This window comes from Nerophis ophidion, linkage group LG08, assembly GCF_033978795.1.
Source record: "Nerophis ophidion isolate RoL-2023_Sa linkage group LG08, RoL_Noph_v1.0, whole genome shotgun sequence".
Lineage (NCBI taxonomy): Eukaryota > Metazoa > Chordata > Actinopteri > Syngnathiformes > Syngnathidae > Nerophis > Nerophis ophidion.
In genome coordinates, this window is record NC_084618.1 from 66342568 (window position 1) to 66368421 (window position 25854).

General features: G+C 40.9%; 2 protein-coding genes across 2 annotated transcripts; both read right to left on the reverse strand.

Moving 5' to 3' along the window:
• Positions 1 to 1616: 1616 nt before the first annotated feature.
• On the reverse strand, positions 1617 to 6285 carry paqr4b (progestin and adipoQ receptor family member IVb). Its single transcript, XM_061909474.1, has 3 exons — positions 5949 to 6285; positions 5260 to 5478; positions 1617 to 2869 (listed from the first exon to the last, which is right to left on the reverse strand). Exons 1-3 carry the CDS (start codon positions 6139 to 6141, stop codon positions 2436 to 2438), a joined length of 846 nt encoding a protein of 281 aa, XP_061765458.1. The 5' UTR covers positions 6142 to 6285; the 3' UTR covers positions 1617 to 2435.
• Positions 6286 to 6511: 226 nt separating this feature from the next.
• Positions 6512 to 25612, reverse strand: LOC133558453 (fibroin heavy chain-like). Its single transcript, XM_061909835.1, has 34 exons — positions 25573 to 25612; positions 25459 to 25479; positions 25317 to 25364; positions 25173 to 25223; positions 25044 to 25097; positions 24896 to 24967; positions 24776 to 24823; positions 24276 to 24710; positions 23901 to 24125; positions 23521 to 23574; positions 22428 to 22478; positions 22247 to 22279; positions 22026 to 22073; positions 21915 to 21953; positions 21794 to 21853; positions 21672 to 21710; positions 21557 to 21601; positions 21446 to 21484; positions 21288 to 21344; positions 21112 to 21180; positions 20791 to 20856; positions 20651 to 20713; positions 11928 to 11957; positions 11791 to 11853; positions 11645 to 11722; positions 10668 to 10715; positions 10528 to 10599; positions 10412 to 10468; positions 10293 to 10337; positions 10182 to 10229; positions 10073 to 10114; positions 9778 to 10008; positions 6878 to 6934; positions 6512 to 6814 (listed from the first exon to the last, which is right to left on the reverse strand). The coding sequence occupies exons 7-34, from the start codon at positions 24786 to 24788 to the stop codon at positions 6810 to 6812; spliced, it is 2112 nt and encodes a 703-aa protein (XP_061765819.1). The 5' UTR covers positions 24789 to 24823; positions 24896 to 24967; positions 25044 to 25097; positions 25173 to 25223; positions 25317 to 25364; positions 25459 to 25479; positions 25573 to 25612; the 3' UTR covers positions 6512 to 6809.
• Between the last annotated feature and the right edge of the window lie 242 nt (positions 25613 to 25854).

A 25854-nucleotide genomic window follows, 5' to 3' on the forward strand; every position in this document is an offset into this window, starting at 1 on the left:
GCGCTGGTGCCTATCTCAGCTACAATCGGGCGGAAGGTGGCGTACACCCTGGACAAGTCGCCACATCATCGCAGGGCCAACACAGATAGACAACATTCACACTCACATTCACACACTAGGGCCAATTTAGTGTTGCCAATCAACCTATCCCCAGGTGCATAACTTTGGAGGTGGGAGGAAGCCGGCGTACCCGGAGGGAACCCACGCATTTTTTGGAGAGAACATGCAAACTCCACACAGGATTGTGTGGAGTTTGAACCCAGGACTACTCAGGACCTTTGTATTGTGAGGCCCGCTACTGAAATGATAAAATGGAAAAAATATATTCATATGTTTACACACACTACTTCCATGGCTTATGAGTTTCCTACGATCAGTTTATACATCAAATGCCTCTTAACTGCCTGAATTAATCGGTTTACAATACATCAAACTTATATTTAGGCCCGTTATGAGATTCTAGTGTTGTTAAATTGTTTTAAAATGACCTCATGACCGTGAATAATCAGTAATTATTAATCAACACTGTCCAAAACGTTGAGTCACTCACACACACACAAACTTTGGGATTTGGCGGACGTCTCAAAAAGATTCTCGAAATGCAATTAAGTATATTTTATAGACACAATGTTGATATACTCATGTGTAGCATTTGAAACTAGTAATAATTCACAAAAAAGTAATTAAACCTAAGCTATAGCAGAACCACTCACAGATTTCAAAGTGGTGGGTAAGCCTATATTTATTTTATTTAATAAATAAGAGAGCAGATATTGGACATATGCAAAATATTTAACTGTCATTTTAGCCAAAGGCTAATTTTGGTGTTCTCTCTGGTCAAGTTGATGTGATCATGCAGCAACAGAGTACTATTATCTAGACATGGTAACATTTCAAACAAAACGACAAGGGAGGCACAAGTTGTTTCTCTTACACCAAATGAAATGTAAGACCAGATAAAATGTCTTGTTTTTATTTCACAAATAATAGTACTAGTTATAAAGCGTATTTGTTGGCCTGGAAATTTCAAATGCTTTCAAACAATCAAACAATTGAATTAAAAGCAAACAGTGTTAATAACATACTTTTATTTAGCACAGGTAAAAAAAAAAAAAAAAGTGTTTTCAGCCTAGATGTAAACATTACACATGTGAGATGGTGAAATAGTATGGCTAAATAACCTGAGTTTTTTGTTCCAAAATTATTTCAACAACCCCACTTCATGTGATCACAAACAAAACCACTTTGCGGAAAAGTATTACAATAATGTGACTGTTGTAAAATAAACATACAGTATGCACATTTCATAAACATGGATTTAATCTCCTCTGTCCCTCTCTTGACTTAGATGTGGCTGCTTGTGACCAGAAGCTCCACCCACCTTGTCAAACATTTTGACAAAATACTTACCTTGCATGTAACCCCTTTTCAGCCCATAGACCAAATTAGTCCAGATCCAAAACCACTACAACTGGACTCATAACTAGAGCCCCGAGTGGCTTATTTTGATCTCAAACTGGACTAGTGTGGTTTTCATGCTGAAAAAGGGGTCAAATGTGTATTGCAGTCTCTCAAACTACATTTTTTCTTTATGGATTCAGTCCAAATTTTAGAGGTATTGGTAAATTGATTTTATTTTTATGTGGTCTAGATGTAACAGAGGCCAGCCTGTGTGGCTGGGCCATGTCTACTTTGGTTAAACTGCACAAGCAACGCTGGTTACTGGGTTGATAGCTCAGTAGCTAGCACACTCACTTCTCTCATGCTGGTTGACCAACAGAAGTAGGGACTGAACCAAGCGGGTTACACTAGTGCCATGACCCGGATGAGAGCGGTTTAGGGGGACTAGTGTGACAGAAGGCAGCCAGGGTGGCTGGGCCATGTGTAAATTAGTAAATTAGTCATTCCCTGCCTACCTTAAGAACATTGCTAGTTGTCAGGTTTATACTCTGGCTTTTAGCACGGTAGCTAGCACACTCATGCTGGACAATAGTTAGAGTTAAGTCCCGAGCAGAACAGAAAGCAGGGACTGAACCAGGCGGGTTACATACACTAATGTCCGCTTGTCGGAAATTTGATGAGTTGGGGTCACACATTCTAACGGTAACTTGCTGTACTTCTTTAATGTTCATTTATTATATTTTCACAAATGTAACTAAGGTTTCACAATTACAACTGTTTTCATAAGCTGTGTGTGATGTAGGCCCAATCTGAAAAGACCAAATAGAATGTATTTTTCTCTGAATTTGGACTAATGTGGTCACAAATAGATAAAAGATATAACAATTTATTTTTATACATATTTAAACGTTCATTTTTTGTTACAAGTATTCATTGATGACATTTCAAGTAAGGTGTCTGGTATCAATCACCAGTGCTAAAGTGCGTTTTAATACTTAGCTCCATTAATCCATTGACTTCTAAATAAATTTGATTTAATGACTAGGACACTGGTAGTTTTTAATCCAGGTCAGATCCTCCAGAGTCCCCCAGTGCAGGTAAATGATGGCGCAAATAACCATGACATGCATGATCTGGTGGCTATTTCCCCAGTTGTCAAAGAGCCCTGGGCTGAAACGCTCCGGTATCTGGATAACGTTGACCAGCCCACCCAGGACAGCCAGCACTTCCATGATGGCAAAGAGATGCAAAGAGTTAGGGCTGCCCACCCCAATACCGTACGCCCGAAAGAGGAAGAGGCTCAAGCGGAACAAGGCCTGCCACACAAAAGCCTGCAAACGCAGCACGTTGGTGCGAGCCGTGGTAGCACAGTAGATCCCGTAGGCCGACAAGAAGATGTAGACCAGCAAGGCAGCCTGCTGCACAGTCGGGAGGCACAGGAGCGTGATGTGGATGATGGGGAGAGCCCCTAGGGACAGAACATGTTTTTCCTCAGAGCAGTCGGATTACATACAACTACACTCCCAGCATAAAAAAAAAAAAAAAAGTATGACCTCCCCAAGTAATTGTAATAGTTTTTTCTACACTTACCACCTAGAACAAGACTTGTTTTATAGATACTATACATTCGTATCAATTACTGCCAAATTGCAGCAAGCTGACATTTGTTTCAAGATGATTCTAATTCAAATATGAAATAATTTAGTCAACATATGTTCCATCCATTTTCAACCGATTATCCCCTTTGGGGTCGCTGGTGCCTATCTCAGCTACAATCGGGCGGATGGCAGGGTACAACCTGGACAAGTCGCCACCTCATCGCAGGGCCAAAACAGATAGACTAACAACATTTACACACTAAAGTCAATTTAGTGTTGCCAATCAACCTATCACCAGGTGCATGTCTTTGGAGGTGGGAGGAAGCCGGAGTACCCGGAGAGGACATGCAAACTCCACACAGAAAGATCCCGAGCCCGGGATTGAACCCCAGACTACTTAGGACATTCGTATTGTGAGGCAGACATACTAACCACTCTTCCACCGTGAAGTCCCAATTCTAGCTAAAATGTGAATTTAAGAAATTATATGAAGTTCTTGTCAAAAATACAATCTGAAAGTAATATCTTAAACACTGATAAAGTAGATGTATGTAAATTTCATGAATTCATTTTAGCTTGTCATATTTTGAATATTTAACTGCAACCATAAACATAATGAAACAGCATTTAGATCACTAAAAATTTAAATGTATTTAATTTTGGCACAAAAAAAGGGAGCAAGTCAAAACAATGTATGTAGGCCAGTTTGTTTTAGATTACATAAGAATGTAAAATAAACTCGTTAAACCTATTTAAAAAAAACAAAAAATGAAACTGGACATATATATCCAGTATTTGCACCCACATTTTCATCAAAGAGCTGCAGCTTCGCCTTGGAGTTGGTAAAAGTCTGTGCTAAATTTTAAATCATGCCTCACACCTGTATGGTAGAAGGTTGTGTCCATACACCAGCACTTCTCAAATATGTTGTGTTACAACCTCCCCAGGAAGAAAATATTTCCACCGCTATTTGAGAGACTGCAATAAGCTAAGAAGTTGGTCAACTCTGAGATTCAATTAAGATATTGCGAGGGAGGCGTGAGAAGACGCTCATTTGGTCCCATTTTATTTTTAACTTGAGTGCATTATGCTTAATTCATTATGTAAATGGGGAACACACGTCTTGTGCTGAAAGATAAACATCCCATAAGTCAACATCTAACTGAAAGTAAACATTGTACAGTGATATGTTCATAGTTTGTATTTTATTTTTTTCAGAACCTGGTAAAACTGCTACATAATGCGTGTTTTTTTTTTTTTTTTTACATTCAACTGCTTATAAGCACCCAAAACTTGTAGCTCATTCTCTGTATTTTCAGGCTCAGAAATATAAAGTTCTGGATCATCTGTCTTAAAGTTGACATTGTTGTGTTCACGGTCTGCCATGATTAGTATTAGTAAAGGGAAATAGCGAACATTGTGATGCGCTCTGTTATTAATACACCACAATAGTGCTTAAAATGACCAAAATACAGTAATTACCTATGAAAATGCATTTTACTACATTACATGTACAGTACAGGCCAAAAGTTTGGACACCTTTTCATTCAATGTGTTTTATTTTCCTGATGAAGGCATCACAACTGTAAATGAACAAATTTTGAGTTATGTACTTAACAACAAAAAAAAAAAGGTGAAATAACTCAAAACATGTTTTTTATTCTACTTTCTTTAAAATAGCCACCTTGTCTGATTACTGCTTTGCACACTCTTGGCATTCTCTCGATGAGCTTCAAGCACACCTGTGAAGTCAAAACTATTTCAGGTAACTACCTCTTCAAGCTCATCGAGAGAATTCCAAAAGTGTGCAAAGCAGTAATCAGAGCAAAGGGTGGCTATTTAAGAAACTTAAATATAAAACATGTTTTCAGTTATTTCACATTTTTTTGTTAAGTACATAACTCAACATGTGTTCATTCATAGTATTGATGCCTTCAGTGACAGTGTACAATGCATGAAAATTAAGGTTTGTACTGTACTGCACTTATGGCATGAATATAAAACAACCTGCATTGTTAGCCACCTCTTGCTAACATTTAGTTATGATTTAGAAAGCATAAAAAAAAAAGTCTTGTCTCCTACAGGGATTGTGAGTGAGACAATTATAAAAAAAAAAGTGTTCACCTTTGATCATATAATTTAAGTTTCAGTTAGTTCTAATTTAATTTGCCAGCAGCGATCACATGGTTACACTGCCTTGTTAGACCAGATGTGGTTCCTTAAACATGTAAGACATCTATTGAGATATTTTTCCACCTACCCAGAGTGCTGACCAAGCACACACCAAACATGTCGAGCGAGAGCAGGGTGTCGTACACGTGCTCCCCTCCCACATGGTTCATGAACACGTGGTAGACCACCGAGCCCACTGTGGGGCTGAGGCAGGCCAAGTAGTGGACCACACAGATCCAGGCGCTGTCCACCTCTCTCCAAGGAATTCTGAAGGGCAGGAGGACCAGGAAGAGGAAGAAGGGAATACCTGCAGAGAAGATGCAGGCGGTCATTTGTTTGGAGCGGAACCAAGCTGGCACACATGCATTAATACCCTTTGCTTCCTCAGTAAGAGTGTTAGACTTAATTAACTTAAGGGATGGTGAAGGAGAAAATGAAGCAGAGCCTGACCCACCTGGAGTACTTGACACCTCAGCATGGTGCAACCCATAACATGCCCAACATTATTCTTTGTAAATGCACATGTTGGATATATTTGGCTGATTGTGCAGTTATAAACTTAAGCAAGGAGAAGTCAGCCGATAAAGAGCCGGTTAACAGTTGGATATTTCCAGAACAGGGATTCACAGGGCAGATTAGAGCTAATACCCCATATCCTCATTACACAGCTCTGTCAAGTCAGCTTTCAAACGGTCACTAGTGAGAGTACAGTAGACATCTGCGACAAGGTGAGCATCTTTTAGTGTATGCATGTTTAAAAAGACAGAAAAGTCTCACCATGAGTGTAGATGTTGCCCAGCTCATTATGCATGTAAAACAGGCTCCGCAGACACTCCTGAGCGGTGGACACTGGACGGTAGCCCGTCAGGACATACTTGTTGAATTGCAGATGAGACGGGGTTTTAGTGAAGTCCAACAGCCGTGGCCCTTTGCGAACCATCATAACTTCCCTGCTGGCCACATGCAGCATTCTTAAGAGAGGCCGCACAAGACCCTGACGAGGGCAAGACCTCTGCGACTGCCAGCCATCCCTGCACAGGTGTAATTGCGGCAGGCAGCGCAGGCAACCTGTAGCCCTGGTTGAGCAGCATGCTTGCAGTCCAACCAATCAGCACGCCCTTCTTACTCTTAAGGATAAAGCTGCACTAATCCTGGCAAAGAGCCACACACACTACTGCATCAGACTCTCGTCTTAGCAAACAGATCAATCACATTTCAAATTTCTTATTTACAAACAGAGAAGTATTAGAATTAATCACATGGGTACTTATGCCCAAGTCTTTTTTAACTTACAAACTGTACAAAGTTTTGGTGTGTCTGACTTTAATCCATCAAATACTGTACAATATATATATATATATATATATATATAAAACACATGCTTACAGGTAGTAATACAATTTTACCATGCCAAATAAATTATAATGCATTATTAGAAGTATTCTGATTTGTTTGCATGAACACAAAAGTGCAGGATGTATTGAAATTGCAGGGCGCATAAAACTATGTATAAAATGCACAAAAAACAAAGTGTCTACAAAATGGTAAATAGTAATGGGCAGGAGTAAATAGAATATACAATCAGCAAGTGATGAAAAAACTATCATACAATGACAGGAAGAGAAAGGATGGGCATCATTAACCTGTGTGGGAGGAAAAGTGCATATGAGAAAGGTGAGAATGTATCCATAAACGTTTGTTTTTACCTTTGTAGCCACTGTTCCCGAAGAAGCCATTCAAATCGTGATTAGCATCTTTGGTCCCTAAAGGAAAAAAACAAAAGATTGTTATTTTCCTACAATTCAAGCAATAACGTATATAAAGTTGTACACCTTCATTGACATGCATGCATCTTAAAAAAACAGAAGTCCGCTATACAAATCCAGAATTCCTCCTCAAGCCTCGCCCCTCTAGCAAGTTTCATGGGAATTTGAGTTTTTTATTTTTTTAAATTCTGCCCAGCAAAACAAAAACTGAAAGTTCCTCTGCAATGGCAGTTCATCCAATTTACGTGTGAGAAACCGGTTACGGCCACTTGTATTTTCTGTATAGTAAGCACCAATACACACCCAAACCTAAATATAGTATTCTAAAAAAAGAAAAGCCAGCTTTCCTTGAACACCTTACCCTACAGTGGTGCTCCTACAGTCACAAGAAAGCTAACTTTTACTCTTGAACTGCTGCATATAGTGAAAATTGGTTAAAAACATCCTGTGTTGCTTTCAGGGATGAGAGATAGGGCCTAAAATCGTTCACAAAATATATTGACGCCTCCTGTAATAATGATATACATCACAATATATTTGTCATATATACACAACCAATATAGATGCTGACACATAAATTGCATCATTTCAAGTTCAATCAATCAATCAATCAATCCATGTTTACTTATTTGGCCCTAAATCACTAGTGTCTAAAAGGGCTGCACAAACCACAACACGAACCACTACGACATCCTCGGTAGGCCCACATAAGGGCAAGGAAAACTCACACCCAGTGGGACGTCGGTGACAATGATGACTATGAGAACCTTGGAGAGGAGGAAAGCAATGGATGTCGAGCAGGTCTAACATGATACTGTGAAAGTTCAATCCATAATGGATCCAACACAGTCGCGAGAGTCCAGTCCAAAGTGGATCCAACACAGCAGCGAGAGTCCCGTTCACAGCGGAGCCAGCAGGAAACCATCCCAAGGGGAGGCGGATCAGCAGCACAGAGATGTCCCCAGCCGATACACAGGCAAGCGGTACATGGCCACCGGATCGGACCGGATTATTTCCTTTAAATTATTAATCATCTTGCTAATCAACTGTTTATAATCGATTACTTTCTGTGTAACATGGTTTCTATCTGCACATATGTACAAATGTAATGAGCACTTATTTTTCCGTTTGGCGACTTTGTGTTGGTTTTCAAATTTCCCTAAATATTTTTAGGTACAAAATGTAAAAGAGTCAATGTGTAAAATAACTAAAAAGCAAGAACTACTATTGCATCTTTCATGAATTAACTAAAAAAAGTTTTTGTGATCGTAAAAATGATCGATCACTGCAGTATCGCCAACAAAGGATATAATAAAGTACTTTGTATCACTATTCAATATTTGTATCAATCCGCCCACCAGTCTACATTTAAAAGCTCTAGCATAGCAGGCATGAAGCAATGCTTTTTGGTATCCTATAGTGTGTAGCATGTATAGCATTCCTTGCCTCAGTACTCCAGTGACATACTTGTAAAAACTGTTTATTTGCTGCCATGGAAGCAAGTGTTACTACATCGCGTTGACACATTGCTGTCAACGTTTCTGGTTTTGCCAGGAAATCCCATTTTTTCATCTTTTCTCTCCGCCACTTTGTCTCCGGATTTTGGCCGCCACCTAATCATGACTACTACTTAAAGTATATTTTTCTCATATTTTCTGTAATGTCAAGGGGGAAACAGTATCAGCCAGCTTGAACAAATTCTCAATCATAAGCGCTTTAAAGGGGCCCGAAATAGTTTATTTATGCAATATTACAGAGTTCCTTGTATCAAACTAGATTACTAGAGGGTTAAAAGCCAGTGTAACATTTTTCTAAATTGAATTAACTATTTGTGATGGAAATGAAAATACCTAATTCTTACCAATTTTTGGGGCAAATTTCCCATATTGTGAAAAGCAAGTGTTGACTGGTATGAAATTCCTTCATTTGCTTGTCAAATTTGCAGGACAAAGCTAGATTTTGTGTCAAGATTATCCTGATATGAAGATATTAAACGCTCGATTATCAGCCAAATTTCTATCATTTGTGTCATCCGTCGCACAACCCTAATTTTTTGTGCTATTTGACAAATATGCCGTTATTTTCCCTATAAATCGGATTGACTTAAAACTTCTAACAGCTTAATGTGCTCTACCAATTTGCTACACACCTATAGGTGACTGTCAAGTGTACATTTGAGCAAAATGGATTAAATAACATGGCCGCCATCAAGCAAACAGTTTTAGGGACTTGGCATTTAAGGCCATGTCCACATAAACACGCATATCCAGGGTTAAAAAACAATCTCCATCCCCACAAGTGTAATTTCAAAACTGACTGTCCACACAAACCCTTGCTGTCATGCACATTTTGTCTAATCAGAAGCCTGGAAAAACAGCTGACTTAATACAATACCTCTTAACGTTTGTGATGTAATAGCTGTACCATGACATAGATATCTTTAAATTCAGCGCTTTACTTAAAATTAACTGGCTTCTATTACATTCGCACGGACGTGCATGCATTCTGAGATGTTTTCCTCAACAAAATTACTTTAAAGATGGATGATTTTGCATTCTTGCTCTGGTGTTGAATAAAATCACTATGTTTTTTCAAACTGTTTTCATGCCCCCATGGTGTCCCTCTTTGCGGATGGATAAGAGGCCTAAACACATAGAAAAGAATGTTTTCATAAAGTACCTGTGTTCGTGTGGACAGACCAATTGTCCATAAGTCAAATGATTACACAATTTTAAGGATAGCTGTATTACATGTCTTGCAAAACATTTAGATCACAACCCATGACTATATTTCAATGTAAAAAGTATATTAGAGTGCTCTTTTAGTTAACCACTACATACCTTTTGGGTGAAAATGCAGTTTGAGGTGCTGCTGGATGTGTATTTGACGTGGCAGCTGCTCTGCGTCGTCCGGGTGCTCTGAACCCCGAGCCTGCTTGTCACCCACGCCCGCAGAATCATAAATGAGGCCGCCGGGGCCCGTGAGGTCAGAAGAGAGGTCATCTGTTCCAGCGGGTGTGAGGGCAGACTCCAGAATAGGGCCGGGAGTGGGCGCAGCAGGTAGCGAAACAACTTTGAAAAGGAAAAAAGGGAAGTTGTTTGTTTCCAATTATTAACTTCCCTATGGTAGTCTTACCTTCAGGCTGCAGTTTGCTTCCACTTATATAGCCAACATTTTCTGGAATTAGCAGAACATGACATTACATGACTACACTCCAGCCCAAAAAAACATGGAGGCCACTTACCATATTTAGTCGCCATTCCTGTATCTGCTTGTGCTGGAACACTTTCCACTGAGAAAAGATAAAGTAAATATTAATTGGGGTTGGGAGGGATATTTCAATTGATAGACATACCATTAGTATTGGCTGAGGTATCTGGCTGAGCTTCATAAGGTGGACCTGTTAAAACGGAACATATTTACACTGTGCTTCTTTCTATGTTGCAGAGGGATGTTGGAAAGTATGATTTATACCAGATTGACTTTCAGACGCTGATTCAAGAGACTGTGAGATGGGGACTCCCTGGTTATCTGTGGAAAAATCAAAAATCTATGTAGGAAATTCTTTTTCTGAAGACAGTGTAACATACCGTATTTCCCAGCAGGCTTTCCTTCACTGCCAAGCTCAGCACCTTGTGGCACATAGTAACCATCACCGCCCCCTTAGAAACACATGTTAGATGAATAACAAACTGGTGTTTTGTATGATGGCTCTAACTATAATTCTCACTTGGTGCAAATCCAACAGCTCCTGACTGATATGGTGAACCAGCTGGACCTGAATGTTGGAGTAGAATAACTCAAAATGAGGTTTTCTGAAATGTACACAGTCTAGGTTAAGTTATTGGAGTGCGTATCCTCCAGTAAAAACTGGTTGTACTCAAATTTCCTCCAGGTAAACTCAAACAAAATAGAAACTCTGATCAATACCCCCAATAAGAAGATCCCCCTGATCAAGAACTCTCTTGGTGCTCTGGGTATATCTGGTAAAGGCAGCCTCAAAAACCTTGTGGTTGTGTTTGATCAGTCAATGTCTTTGGAGGGTCACTGTTGTCAACTGACCAGAAACTGTTTTTAATCATCTCAGAAATATTTCTAAAGTGAGAAATTTGTAATTCAAAATTGGATCTCGAAATTATCATTCATTTCGTCTTGATTATTGCGATTCTCTCTTCACCCTTCAACAAGTCAACGCTAAAGAGACTTCAGACGTTACAAAATGCGGCTGCCAGACTTTTGACCAGTGCACCCAGAACAGCCCATATCAACCCCGTTTTATCAAGTCTTCATTAGCTTCCAGTCAAATTCCGCATTGAATTTAAGATTTTAGTCTTGACATTCCGTGCGTTGCATGGTGGGGCCCCTCAGTACATCACTGCACAGCCCCTGGTCTCCAGGCCAGGGTCTTCTAAAGATCCCGAAAACTCGTTTTAAAACCCGTGGAGACCTGGCATTCCAGGCTATTGCTCCCAGACTCGAACAATTTGCACCAGTCCTTCCGTGATCTTGACTGTTGAAACATTTGAAAATGTCTCTTTTTAGTAAAGCTTTTAATTAATGCACCTTTTAACTATCATTTTTAATCCACTTGGTATCCTTTTTATGATGTTGCCCCTGATGTTATAAATGTTTAACTTAACCTATGTTTTGTACAGCACTTTGTGATTTAATCTGTGAAAAGCGCTTTAGGAATAAAATTTTACTTACCATATATGCCAGCACCAGGAGACTGGACTTGAGGAACAAATCCAACTGGCTGAGCTTCATGGGGCATTCTTCCATATCCTGCAGAAAGAAATGAAACAAATCCAAACACCAAAACCATCATGTGTGTGTTAACACAAACTACTCACCATATTTGCCAGCAATATTTCCATTACTGCCAAAACCTAGAAGGTTGGGAAAGCCACCGTATCCTGAGCAAAGTAGATAAACATTCACCACCATCTCACTTTTGCTATACATTGTCTTGCTGGTGCATTATACAGACCATATGGAAACCCTCCCATACCAGCACCACCTGCAATGACATCACAAGCCATATTACTCACAGAACACAAACAAAAATGTATGAATGGCAAAAGGCAGATACACGTTACTTTTTCAAAGCTGGCTTTTAAAAATGTTGGCCAAAACAATGCTCCCATTTTCATATCCTCTTATCGCACAGCCAAACAATGTATTTGCTTGCGTATAACTCCTTGGCATCAAGTACTGAAACAAATCATCCCATGAGTTGACCTAGTCTATGTGATTTAAAAAAATATATTTGACCATTGCTGGAAAATAAACCCCCTTGGGGCCAAATAAAATTGCAAGTGCTAGCACTTTGATTAAAAGGTCAGACATTATTGAATTTAGTTAAAACATTTGTAAGAAAGTACCAAGAGAAAGACTGCAAGGTCTATATCGCAAGCATGTACAAACCATTTACAAACCCCTCATGAAACAAATATTGTACACAGAGACGTGATACATGCACCAAAACCTACTTTTAAATTTGTTTAATGGTTTGTAAAACCAATGTTTTATCCACTTTGTGTACCTCTCAGTACAGGCATTTTGTGCCCAGCAGCACAGCCATTGGGGCGGCCTGACCAATAGCCACATTTCATCCGCACCAATGTTGGGCAGTAGCTCGCTACATGTATCAAAGCTTAAAAGTATATTTCTCAGTAGCTTTGCTAATTTTTGAATGAGTAGCAGTTTCCACAGCTTAGCTATTTTTACACCCATGTAGCTGGTAGCTTAGCTACAAAGCTACAAAAGAATAGGGAGAAGAGATAAAAAGAAAAATAGACTAGTGCAACTCCTCAGGCAAATATATGGGGGAAAAAAAATCCATGATTGGTGGGATTAGGGAAAAACATTGCGGACAGGCCAGTAAGAGGAAAGATAGGACGGGTCTTCAAGCCAGATACGCACATCGGAGAAGAGAAGAGGGAATATTTAAGCGCGCGATTTAAAACAAAACAAAACAAAAAAAAACTAGTGGGAGATTGCAGAGGTATTCTCTTCCTAAGATGTTTCTTTTAGCGATGTCGACGTCCAGGAAACCCACTATGCATCTACTTGGCCACATTTGGACAAATGTGAGTTTGGATAAAACAAAGCCCAACCCATTCATTTTGTTTCCCCTTGTAAGCCCGAAATCAAAACGGCTCTCGACACGGAAGACATGGAACACACATTAAAGGCAACTTGAAATGGGATTTTCTTATTTAAACGGGGATAGCAGGTCCATTCTATGTGTCATACTTGATAATTTCGCGATATTGCCATATTTTTGCTGAAAGGATTTAGTAGAGAACATCTACGATAAAGTTCTCAACTTTTGGTCGTTAATAAAAAAGACTTGCCTGTACCGGAAGTAGCAGACAATGTGCGCGTGACGTCACCAGTTGTCGGGCTCCTCACATCCTCACATTGTTTACAATCATAGCCAACAGCAGCGAGAGCGATTCGGACAGAGAAAGCGACGATTTTCCCATTAATTCGAGAGTATGAAAGATTCGTGGATGAGGATAGTAAGAGTGAAGGACTAGAAGAAAAAAAAAAAGGCGAGGGCAGTGGGAGCGATTCGGATAGACATTTACTTGGATCATTCTGGAAAATCCCTTATCTGCTTATTGTGTTAGTGTTTTAGTGAGATTATATGGTACCTGAAAGTCGGAGGGGTGTGGCCACGGGTGTAGTGACTGCCAGTGTCTCCGGTGGGAGGAGGTAATAGTCCGCAAGCTCCGCTCATATCTACAGTAAAAGCCGACTTATTAGCACAATTTTCTCACCGAAACCTGCCAGTTGACATGTGGTCGGGAACCATGTTTGCTTGACCGCTCTGTTCAACAGTAAAGCTTCACCTTCGGGAATGTAAAAAAGGAAACACCGGCTGTGTTTGTGTTGCTAAAGGCAGCTGCAATACACCGCTTCCCACCTACATCTTTCTTCTTTGACTTCTCCATTAATAATTGAACAAATTGCAAAAGATTCAGCAACACAGATGTCCAGAATACTGTGTAATTATGTGATTAAAGCAGACTACTTATAGCTTGGATCGGGCTGGAAGAACATGTCCGCTACAACAGGTGACGTCAGGCGCACGCGCCATCATTCCGTGACGTTCTCAACAGGATTCCTCGCGGGAAATTTAAAATTGCAATTTAGTAAACTAAACCGGCCATATTGGCATGAGTTGCAATGTTAAGATTTCGTCATTGATATATAAACGATCAGACTGCGTGGTCGGTAGTAGTGGGTTTTAGTAGGCCTTTAAGGAGACCTGAGTTTTACTGCACACAACCATCAACTGTTCCCAAACACACAAAACAGTTTTTATGTCAAGCTGTTCTTATTTACTATAGGCAGAGAAAATTAAACAGTGTTTGGCCAAAGAAATTGCACACAAAAAAAAATACATACACTGGGGTGTGGGCACCCCCCGAAGGAGTTGTAGGGTGTCCCATTATGACAGTAAATAGCAATGGACCATTATTTGGTTGCATATGTCATGTTCGTCCTTCATTTTCGATGATGCCCAGGTGACTTCACATTGATTTGTGTGTGTGTGTGTGTGTGTGTGTGTGTGTGTGTGTGTGTGTGTGTGTGTGTGTGTACGAAGATGGCTGATGAGGTCAATCCTTGCGTGGAATGACTGGCTACAGTGAGGGCAGGTTATGGCTGCAGGGTGGCTGGCTTAGAGGGAGGTACGGTCTCTGGTCTTGCGGAGCTGTCGCTTCTGTTTGGCTTCATTGATGCGTTTTTCCTCGAAGTCAGCTACACCATGCCAGACTGCAGAGCGCCAGTTTGAGGCAGTTCGAGTTGGGCATCAGCTTCCCAGGTCTCTGGGTCAAGATCACAGCCATTGATGTCCTGAAAGAGTTTCTGCTGTCCGCCGCGTGAGCGCTTTCCATGGTGCAGTTCACCGTACAGGAGCATTTTTGGTAGGCGTTAGTTTGACATACAGCAATCATGGCCAGCCCTTCTCAGCTGTGAACGCTTGAGGATGGCATAGATGCTCTCCATCTAAGCCCCATGGAGGACCTCGGTGTCTGGGATCTTGTCCTGCCACCTGATGTTGAGCAGCCTCCTGAGTGATCTCATGTGGAAGGCGTTAAGTTGTTTAGCATGCCGGCTGTATACAGTCCAGGTCTCATAGGCATAAAAGCAGGGCGGGTAGGACAACAGCGCGGTAGACCTTCAGTTCGGTCCGTAGGCTGAGCCCTCTGTGCTCCCAGACAGAACTGCGGAGTCGGCCGAATGCAGCACTTCCATGCACTATCCTACACATGACCTCCTTGTCGATGTTGCCCATGCGTGACGAGGTGCTACCCAGGTAGACAAAACTTTACTGCATCTTTGAAGTCTTCACCGAGGGGCTTAGTGTACGGGTCTCCAGGAGCAGGTTGATGCATCGCCTCTGTTTTCTTTGTTGTGATGGTGAGTCCAAAGTCTGAGCCTGCCGTGGCGAAGTTATTCATGCTCAGTTGCATTTCCAGCTCGTTGGAAGCATTCAGGACACAGTCGTTCGCAAAGAGGAAGTCGCAAACCTTGGTGGTCTGTACTTGTCTTTGCCTGGAGTCTTCGCAGATTAAACAGCTTGCCATCCGTGCAGTAGCGCAGGTCTATTCCTTTTTTCCCGAAACCGGAAAGCATCTGTCAGCATGGCTGAGAACATGTTGAACAGAGTGTGTGCCAGAACACAGCCTTGTTTGACTCCATTTTCCACATGGAAAGGCTGAGATGATACACCGTTGTCCAGGAATTGTGCCTGCATTCCATCATGGAATCCAAAGATAATGTTTATGAAGATGTTTGAGCAGCCAAACTTAGTGATGAGCTTCCAGAGGCCCTCTCGGCTGACAGTGTTGAAAGCCTTCGTCAGATCTACAAAGATGGAGTATAGAGTGACATTCTGTTCTCAGCACTTCTCGGAGTTGGCGAGCAGCAAAGATCAAGTCGACTGTACCACGACCTTGTCTGAATCCGCATTGGCTCTCCGGTAGGAGGTTTTTGTGTTCAAGATGTTCCTTCAGGCGGTTTAGCAGAATTCTGGCCAGGATCTTTCCTGCTACAGACAGCAGAGCAATGCTGCGGTGGTTGTTGCAGTCCTGCCATTGCCCTTGCATTTGTATGGATCAGGGGTTGGCAACCTGCGGCTCCGGAGCTGCATCCGGCTCTTGGATCACTCTGTGGCTCAGCTGCATACTTGCTAACCCCCCCCATTTTTCCGGGAGGTTTTCCGGATAGCAGTGCCTCTCCCAGAAATCTCCCCAGGATAACATTCTCAGATTTTCACCCGGACAACAATATTGAGGGCGTGCCGTGATAGCAATGCCTTAAACGTCCCCTCGACCATGTCGTCGCGTCCGCTTTAATACTATGCTATCCGAGTGCCGGCCGGTCACATCTAATGTGTGGCTGCTGAATCAACACGTAAGCGACTGCAAGGCATACTTTTTCAACAGCCATACAGGTTACACTAAGGTTTGTGATATAAACAACTTTAACACTTAATATGCGCCACACTGTGAACCCACACCAAACAAGAATGACAAACATTTCGGAGAACATCCGCACTGTAACACAAGATAAACACAACAGAACAAATAACCATAATCCCATGCATCCCTAACTCTACAGGGCTACATTAGACACCCCCTCCAACAACCACCCCCCTACATGCGTTGGTTGAGGTGGGCGGGGTGTATAATGTAGCCTGGAAGAGTTCGGGATACATGGGATTCAGGGTATTGGTTCTGTTGTGTTTATGTTGTGTTACAGTGCGGATGTTCTCCCGAAATGTGTTTGTCATTCTTGTTTGGTGAAGTTTCACAGTGTGGCACATATTAGTAAGAGTGCTAAAGTTGTTTATATCACAACCCTCCGTGTAACCTGTATGGCTGTTGAGCAAGTATGCCTTGCAGTCGCTTATGTGTGTCTGCAGAAGCCTCATACGACATGTGAATGGGCTGGTAAGCTGTTTGTTACGGTTGTAGAGGGCGCTAAAACACATTGTTATCATAGCACGCCCTTATCATTGTTGTTTCGGTGAAAACCAGCAGACAGTCAAGAGAATGGTTGATCTGAAACTCGGTAGTCTCCCGGAAAAATAGAGAACGTTGGCAAATGTTATGTTGTCAAGCGGCATTCAAATAAAACTTGCGGGCCGCACTAATATTACATTTTTATATTTTAACAGGTGCGAGCCGCGTGTCTGAGACCCCTGGTTCATACATAGCACAAAGCAACAAAAAAAAAAAGAAAAAAAAAAGAAAAAAAAAAGAAAAAAAACTTTGTACACTGTGGTATTTCATTTTAAATTTCAAAATAATTTTGTCGCTCCCATAGTTTTATTTTGTAAAACAGGTCAAAATGGCTCTTTGAGTGGAAAAGGTTGCCGACCCCTGGTATAGAATGATGATTAAGGCGTCTGAACTCTGGTGGCAGCTTCCCTTGGTTCCACATGGTGCAGAATAGGTCTAACAGTTGTTTGGTCAGAGGTGGTCCACCAGTTTTGTAGATTTCTGCTGGAATTGCATTAACACCAGGTGCTTTGCCATTTTGAAGTCCTCTGATGGTTTTGATGACCTCAGCTTTCGTTGGTGGTTCGTCAAGGGAGGTGTTGACAGGGACTTGAGGGAGGCGTGCAATAGCTTCCTCATTAATGGCTGAGGGGCGGTTGAGAACACAGTGGAAGTACTCAGCCCAACGCTCAAGGATCTTCTCTTTGTCTGTGACCAGTGTGCTGCCACCAGCACTGAGGAGAGGGGAAGATCCTGATGCTGTGAGCCCATAGATGGCCTTGAGGGTGCTGTAGAACTTCTTGCTGTCATTCTGGTCTGCATGGGACTGAATCTCATCAGATTTTCGGCAGAGCCTGTCGTCCTGCATCCATCGCAGCTCTCGCTGGATGGTTGCTTTGATTTTCTTGAGGGCAGACTGTTTTCGAGAGGATGTTCAATCGCTGAGGTGGGCTTTATGCAGAGGATGTTTTTCCTGGAGAAGATCTCTGATGTGATCATTGTTCTCATCAAACCAGTCCTGTTGCCTGCGGGTTGTAGATCCTACTGCATTGAGAGCAGCAGTGTAGATGGTGTCTCTGAACGCAGTCCAGTCCTCCTCGAGGTTCCCAGAGGGTTTCAAGTCCTGCAGTTTGCTGGTGAGCTCTTCAGTCAGCGATTGCTTGACAGAAGCATTGGGGAGCCTAGAAACGTTCAAGCGCTTCAGAAGTTTGGAATCTTGAGGCCTTTTGGGAGGATGGATCTTGATGTTCAGCTCAGACACAAGGTGCCTATCGTCAGTCCAGCACTCTGCACCGCACACCGCCTTTGTAACCCTGACATCCTGTCTGTCCCTTTACCTCACAATGACATAGTCCAGTAGGTGCCAGTGTCTTGAGCTGGGATGCATCCATGAGGTCCTGTTGCGTCTTGATAGACGCTAAAGTGTTTTAATATTTTTGGCTGCCTGAAACAAAATTGATTTACATTCCTCACAGCAAAATTGCTTCTTCACATATTCCCTATATTTTAGGTCATTTAGCAGAGGTCAATGGATGCCATAACCTGCATGATAAAATTACACATATTTAAGAATACAGAAATGACTGTCTTGTTAATTTTCACTGAATAAATAAATGGGCAGACATTTCAAGAGAAGCTATAAGGAAACACCAACTTTTCTTACAAACCCTGTTTCCATATGAGTTGGGAAATTGTGTTAGATGTAAATAGAAACAAAATACAATGATTTGCAAATCCTTTTCAACCCATATTCAGTTGAATATACTACAAAGACAAGATATTTGATGTTCAAACTGTTAAACATTTTTTTTTGCAAATAATCATTAAGTTTATGATTTGATGCCAGCAACACGTGATAGAGAAGTTGGGAAAGGTGGCAATAAATGCTGATAAAGTTGAGGAATGCTCATCAAACACTTATTTGGAACATCCCACAGGTGTGCAGGCTAATTGGGAACAGGAGAGTGCCATGATTGGGTCTAAAAACAGCTTCCCAAAAAATGCTCAGTCTTTCACAAGGATGGGGCGAGGTACACCCCTTTGTCCACAAGCAATTGCAAGAAATTTAGGGATTTCAACATCTATGGTCCATAATATCATCAAAAGATTCAGAGACTAAAGAAATCCCTCCACGTAAGCGGCATGGCCGGAAACCAACATTGAATGACAGTGACAGACGGCACTGTATCAAAAACCGACATCAATCTCTAAAGGATATCACCAAATGGGCTCAGGAACACTTAAAAAAAACACTGTCACTAAATGCAGTTTGTCGCTACATCTGTAAGTGGAAGTTAAAGCTCTACTATGCAAAGCAAAAGCCATTTATCAACAACATCCAGAAACGCTGCCGGCTTCTCTGGGCCCGAGATCATCTAAGATGGACCGATGCAAAGTGGAAAAGTGTTCTGTGGTCTCACGAGTCCACAGTTCAAATTGTTTTTGGAAATATTCAACATTGTGTCATCCGGACCAAAAGGGGAAGCGAACCATCTAGACTGTTAGACGCAAAGTTCAAAAGCCAGTATCTGTGATGGTATGGGGCTGCATTAGTGCCCAAGGCATGGGTAACCTAAACATCTGTGAAGGCACTATTAATGCTAAAAAGGTACATACAGGTTTTGGAACAACATATGCTGCCATCTAAGCGCAGTCTTTTTCATGGACGCCCCTGCTTATTTCAGCAAGACAATGCCAAGCCACATTAAGCACGTGTTACAACAGTGTGGTTTGGTAAAAAAATAAATAAAAAGGAGTGCGGGTACTTTCCTGGCCCGCCTGCAGTCCAGACCTGTCTCCCCTCGAAAATGTGTGGCGCATTATAAAGCGTAAAATACGACAGCGGAGACCCTGGACGAAGCTCTGCATAAAACAAGAACGGGAAAGAATTCCACTTTCAAAGCTTCAACAATTAGTTTCCTCAGTTCCGAAACGTTTATTGAGTGTTAACAGAAAAGGTGATGTAACACAGTGGTGAACATGCTCTTTCCCAAATAATTTGGCATGTGTTGCAGCCGTGAAATTCTAACTTTATTATTATTTGCAAAAAAATAATAAAGTTCATGAGTTTGAACATCAAATATCTTGTCTTTGTAGTGCATTCAATTGAATATGGGTTGAAAAGGATTTGCAAGTCATTGTATTCTGTTTATATTTATCTCTAACACAATTTCCTAACTCATATGGAAAGGGGGTTTGTACTTATTGGTACCTGCTGTTGTGTATTTGTTATCTGCATAAGTCTAAAAAATGTGAAAATCAAATTGAAGATTTTGCACAACCTGTGACGTTTTTGACACAGATGACGTCAGCAATTACCCATATATGGTGTAATTTTACCCAAGTTCCTTCTTTTTTGTTATTGAGTTCTGGGTCAGACTGGTTTGTACATCGACATGCATCCTCGCTGTTGACATTTAACTACAATATAGCGTATATTTCAAACTTCAGCCGTCAGTAGACTCACTATGGAAGCGCTAAAAACTACAACAAAGATGGCTGGGAAGAGATAGTCGAAGTGGAGCCACATAAGTAAGACTGCCCACAAAACGGCGCATACTGAAGGAAGCGGCTTGAAAACTGTAAAACAATCTCTGCAAAATGTAGACCACATAACTACCATTAGATGTTATGTAGACTTCAAACTGCCTTAAAATGTATGTAATAGTTTACAAATCATAATATGACCTACCATAATTTCCTCCACCATCATTTCCTGCCAAGGGGTTGCCACCGAACTGCAGTCCACCAATACCTGATCAAAACCAAAAGGAGACTAAAGATAGATGAAAAAAAAGATGGCTTTTGTTAAAAATATGCAACCAAACTCACCATACTTGGCGTTTGAGTTTTCAGCACCCATCCCAGTCTGAACGCCATAAGGTAAGCCATCCATTCCTTTTAAAATTAAGCAAGAAAATTGCAACAAAAAAAATATTTCAATTATTACATTTTTATTTTAAACACGATATCAAAAAATATCCTTCAAGATCATTTCAAACAAAGTAGCGCTAATAAAGTAAAAAAAAGTATGTCCAAGGCTTTTTTGTCATTGCACATTAAGTAGCAGATGCTTATGTAGACACTCATATTACCTGATTCATAGTTACATAATACTGTGATCACAGGCTGACACACAAAGATGAAACATACCGCCATGAACGGGGCCTTGCTTTCTACTAGGACCAAGACCAGCTGATTGTGGCTCAGTCTGACTAGCGCCTAAAATAAATATGCATCATATTTGAAGCATTTAAAAAGACCACGTTAAAAAAAAAAAAAAGACTGATCTCTCCATATTCAAACTTAAACTCCCAGTAAAACCTTACCATTTAGTCCAGCTGGCACTGCTGGTGCACCATTGTAAGGAACCTGCATGCCACCACCTGCAGGTTTAGCAGATAAAAAGTAACACCCAAAAATTCCAGTCTCTGCCAAACATACTAGCACATCCTCAGTGAGGTCTAAACTTGCCGTTTTGCCATACCTGATTTTGCATCAGCAGTAGGAATACCATAGCCAAGACCTGCAGACAGTTCAAATATTTTAACAAATCTAAACACATCGATGTCTTTCAAAACAGCATTTTGTTGCTTACTAGCATAGTCAGGCTGTAAACCAGCACCATAGCCGTTTGGATAGCCTGCATAATGAACAGCATCAACTTGAGTAAGCTGGAGCCATTTTCACATAAAGATAAGCACAGAGCTTGCCTGCTTTAGAATTGACACCTTCTCCAGGGCCTGCATTTCCTGTAAATACAGTACATCACAATGTTCATTATTAACATACTCTTGTGCATGAACTGTATAGACATGCACAGATGAATGCTCACCTGCATAATAGTTTCCTTTTCCATAGCCAGGTCCTCCAAGATAAGCTCCTTGTCTGTAAACTGACAAAAAGCCCTTTAATACTTGTTTGCACCAAGTAACGCGTGTAAATAGTGTGCTCACTTGGCTGCTGGGGCTTGCCTCCGAAAGGATATCCAAGGCCTGCATTCACAACAATCACGCATTGATGACTAACCGATTTTTTATGCATGCACAATGTGGTGAAAAAATTACCAGCTGCATATCCATTTCGAGGCCCAGTATATCCTCCTGTTCCGTAACCTCCCAAGGATTATAGAATATTTGCAATTTTAAAAAACAATTGAGCAATAGACATTGACCGTTTGGTTTAGCACCATATCTATTGTGAGGAACACCAACTCCTGCTATGTAACCTAAGAACAAAAATATTTACAAGTATAAGAGAAACTAAAAGTGTTGTATAGAATTAGTACCTTTGGTGTTTGTGCCTGCTGATGCTTCAGGTCCTGCATTATAGCAATAAATGAATAAATTAGACATTTAAAATTAGACCCAAAAATGGCAATTACACATTTTCATGTCATAAAATAACTGGTTATATGTCCCAAAATGAGTTTATTAGATCCAGTAATACACTTAAAAGATTTGCACTACCTGGTCTAGGTATTTTCATCCACTGCCCATTTGCACCTCCAGGGCCACAGTCTGGAAAAAAACATACAATATAATAATCAGTACCACCCCAACATGTAGAAGGTGATTCCCAGCCACTGTGCTGTGGCAGATTCTGTAAAAGAGCTGATGTGCTGCTCGAAATTATCCAATTTCAGTTAGTCTAAAGATTTACAATTTCATGCAGTGCAAATCTGTTCATCTAATCATGGATGTCAAACTCATAATTGACGGCCACATCGCACTTACAGCAGTCCTGAGAGACGGCTATAAAAAGGTGAAAAAATGTACACTTAATAGATTTTTCAGTATAAAACTGTCAGCTAGTTGCCAGAACTTTACTTTAAAATTTGCAGGTTTTTTTTTTTTTTTTACAGATAACTGTCATTTAGTGAGCTGCCAGTTTGTTTATTTTTTCACTATATAATTTACAGTTAATACAGTAATACTGCAAATGGTAACAGTATAATTTTTACAGCAAAAATCTGACCACTGAGCTACCAGTTTACTTTAAAACATTTTTTAGAGTGTACAATTTGATGGATAAACCATAAGTCAGATATTTTAGTACTTACTATAATAAAAATGTTTGGAATGTATAATATAATTTGGTGTATTTGTTAATTCATCCATCCATCTACTACACTGCTTGTCCCTTTCAGGGTCACGGTATTAAAGTTTAAGACATGCAAATGCATGCGGTACATATATTTTTTTTCTGTCAAAAACGGAAAAAACTAAATACATTAGGTAAGAAAAGTACTTTAATCGATATTTCCAGGCTTTTGAGGGGCCATAAAATGTGGCGGGTCAGACCTGGCTTTGGGCCTTGAGTTTTATACCTGTGATCTATCTATAAGCTAGTGAAGTATACAATTAAAAGCTCTGAAGTATACAATTAAAAGCTCTTCCACCAGATGGCAGAAAGGTACAAAAATAAATATGTAGCCACTTGCTGTCATTCGAACAACAAAATAAGTCATGCACACTTCGCATATGTGCCTTGGCTCAGTAAAAGTTTGGGAAATACTGGTAATAAAACATGCATATTTACAGCCAGATAATGTATATTTACCAGGTTTGGTTGCTTTAGCTCCCTGTCCTTTAGAGTTTGAAGCTCCTCCATACTCTAAAAAGGAATGACAAAATGTGTCTTTTTGTAGACCAAGAATGCATGTGACATTATGTTTTACTGTAAAAACACACTGTTAGGTTACACTGCATGCAGCAAACTGAACATTAAATAAATGGCAAAGCTGTGAGAAGATGTCAAGATCCAAACAGAAAAGAAAACAAATGACATTTTCCAAGATAATAAACATTACATGCAACAAATACCACACAAACATCTCAACATAAAAGGGTCAATCAACACTACAACATGCATTATGACATCTAATTCAGGATCTACATAATTCAGTTTACCAATCGACCCAATTTTCCCTGAATGGACACCTTTGACCCCAAGCTTGTCAGGTCCTTCCTCAGGCTCCAGATGCTTGACTCCCTCCTCTGGGGGGGTGTAAACTCTCTGTGCTCTTTCAAGGAGGGTGTTCTCAAAACTTGTAGGAGCAGCTTGTGTGATGTCTTGAGGAACAGCATCCCCCTCACTGTTGCCCACCCCAAACACATCTGCCTCTGCACTTTTTTGTTTGGGCCCGGTGCTGTCAATCACATAACCTAGAGGCCATACATGCGGTCAACAACGGAGCACATTTTAAATGCTTTACTTTCCAAATCAAGCATATTAGCATGGAGCGATATAGCTGTTGGTAAATTCTAGAGCACTCCCATTGAAAAGTATCAAACAGGAAGCAGATCAATACTTGCCCTGAGGAAGAGCTCCGGGGGTCTCTACTGCCGGGTTGTGAACCCCTGCTGGTGGTGCGGCTTTCAGACTCTTGTCTTGCGAACCAGGGAATGTGGAACCAGTGTTTGGATGCTCTCCCAGCTTTGATTCTTTGCCCTGAGGAAATGCAGGAATCTGCTCTGGAAAACCTTGAGGCATCAGCTGCTTGTAGCTTTTCCCTTGTGGCACAGGTGAGGGCAGTCTTTGGTACTGGTCTTGGGTCACCAGAACAAGGCCACCATTTGTAGGCTCAGGCGCAGGAAGCATATCACCTCTTATGATTGGCCGTTGAGGAGCAGCACCCTCCTGTGGTGCTGACCTTGGTTGCTGAGGTGACAAAACGTCACCTTTAAGACCTCTTCCGTCTGGTGCACCAGGTAACTTTGGACCTTTTCCATACGGAATCTGGCCATAACCTGAGGACCAAACATAATCCTGGTCTGAATGCAGGAGACCACATGCATCCCTATAGCAGAGTTACCTGTGTTAGGCATCGGTCCAGTAGGTATTCCACCAGCACCCCCATAACCTGGACATAAAACAACACATCCAAGTTCAGATGTCCAGCATAGTTTGATATCAGAAAAGTACAAAGAACAACCTTGGCCAGGTGACACAGCTCCCACTCCTTTGTTGGTTGGAGGGTTTGGGCCCGCACCAATTCCTCCATATCCTGTATATTATAGTTTCTATTGATCATAAATGTACCCACACATGTGGCACTCCCTTTCTGACTAGATGAAACACACCATTTAGTTTACTTCCAGACCCTCCAAGAGCTGCACCATTTTTTACTCCCGGCCCTGTGGAGAACACAGAGCACAGGAGTTCTAATATGGGTGCTTCATTGTGCATTTACAGGTGTGTATGAGTGTCACCATTGGGTTTGGCTCCATATCCTTTAACACCAACGGCTCCAGCTCCATGGCCTTTAATCAGATGCAAACATTTTATACCATAGTTTTGGTAGTATTGGAAATTTTGTGATTGTGTAAGTGATAAACCATTTTGTGATCCAGTACCATTAGGTTTGCCTCCATATCCAATAGGAACAGCTCCAGTTCCATAACCTTGAAAAAATAAAAATAAAAAAATCAAAGAGATTGCATTTAATAGTAATTGTGTTTTAAATGCATTGGCCAATTTATTTCGCTCTTGCGGTACCTCCTCTGGTTGCACCATATCCTGAAAAACAGAATGTTCCTTTAATAGCTCAGACACTACTATAGTGGAAATGAGTATTTGAATTTTAAAAACATAAAAAAAGAGAAGTCTTACCATTAGGTTTAATGCCATTTCCATTTGGAACATTGCCATATCCTAACAGTCACAAGGAGGAAGCAGGATCACTTAGTTTATTAATTTATGTCGACATGAATATAAAGAGGTAAAATCACAAAGACCTGGTTTGGAAGGCTGGTTAGCGCCGCCACTTGGGTATCCATAAGCTTCATATAATCAAAGATCCATCATACAAATTACAATAAATAAAACATACAAAATTTAAATAGCTAATACGATTTTTACTCTTGTGGTGAAAGTATTAGGTACAGCATTAGA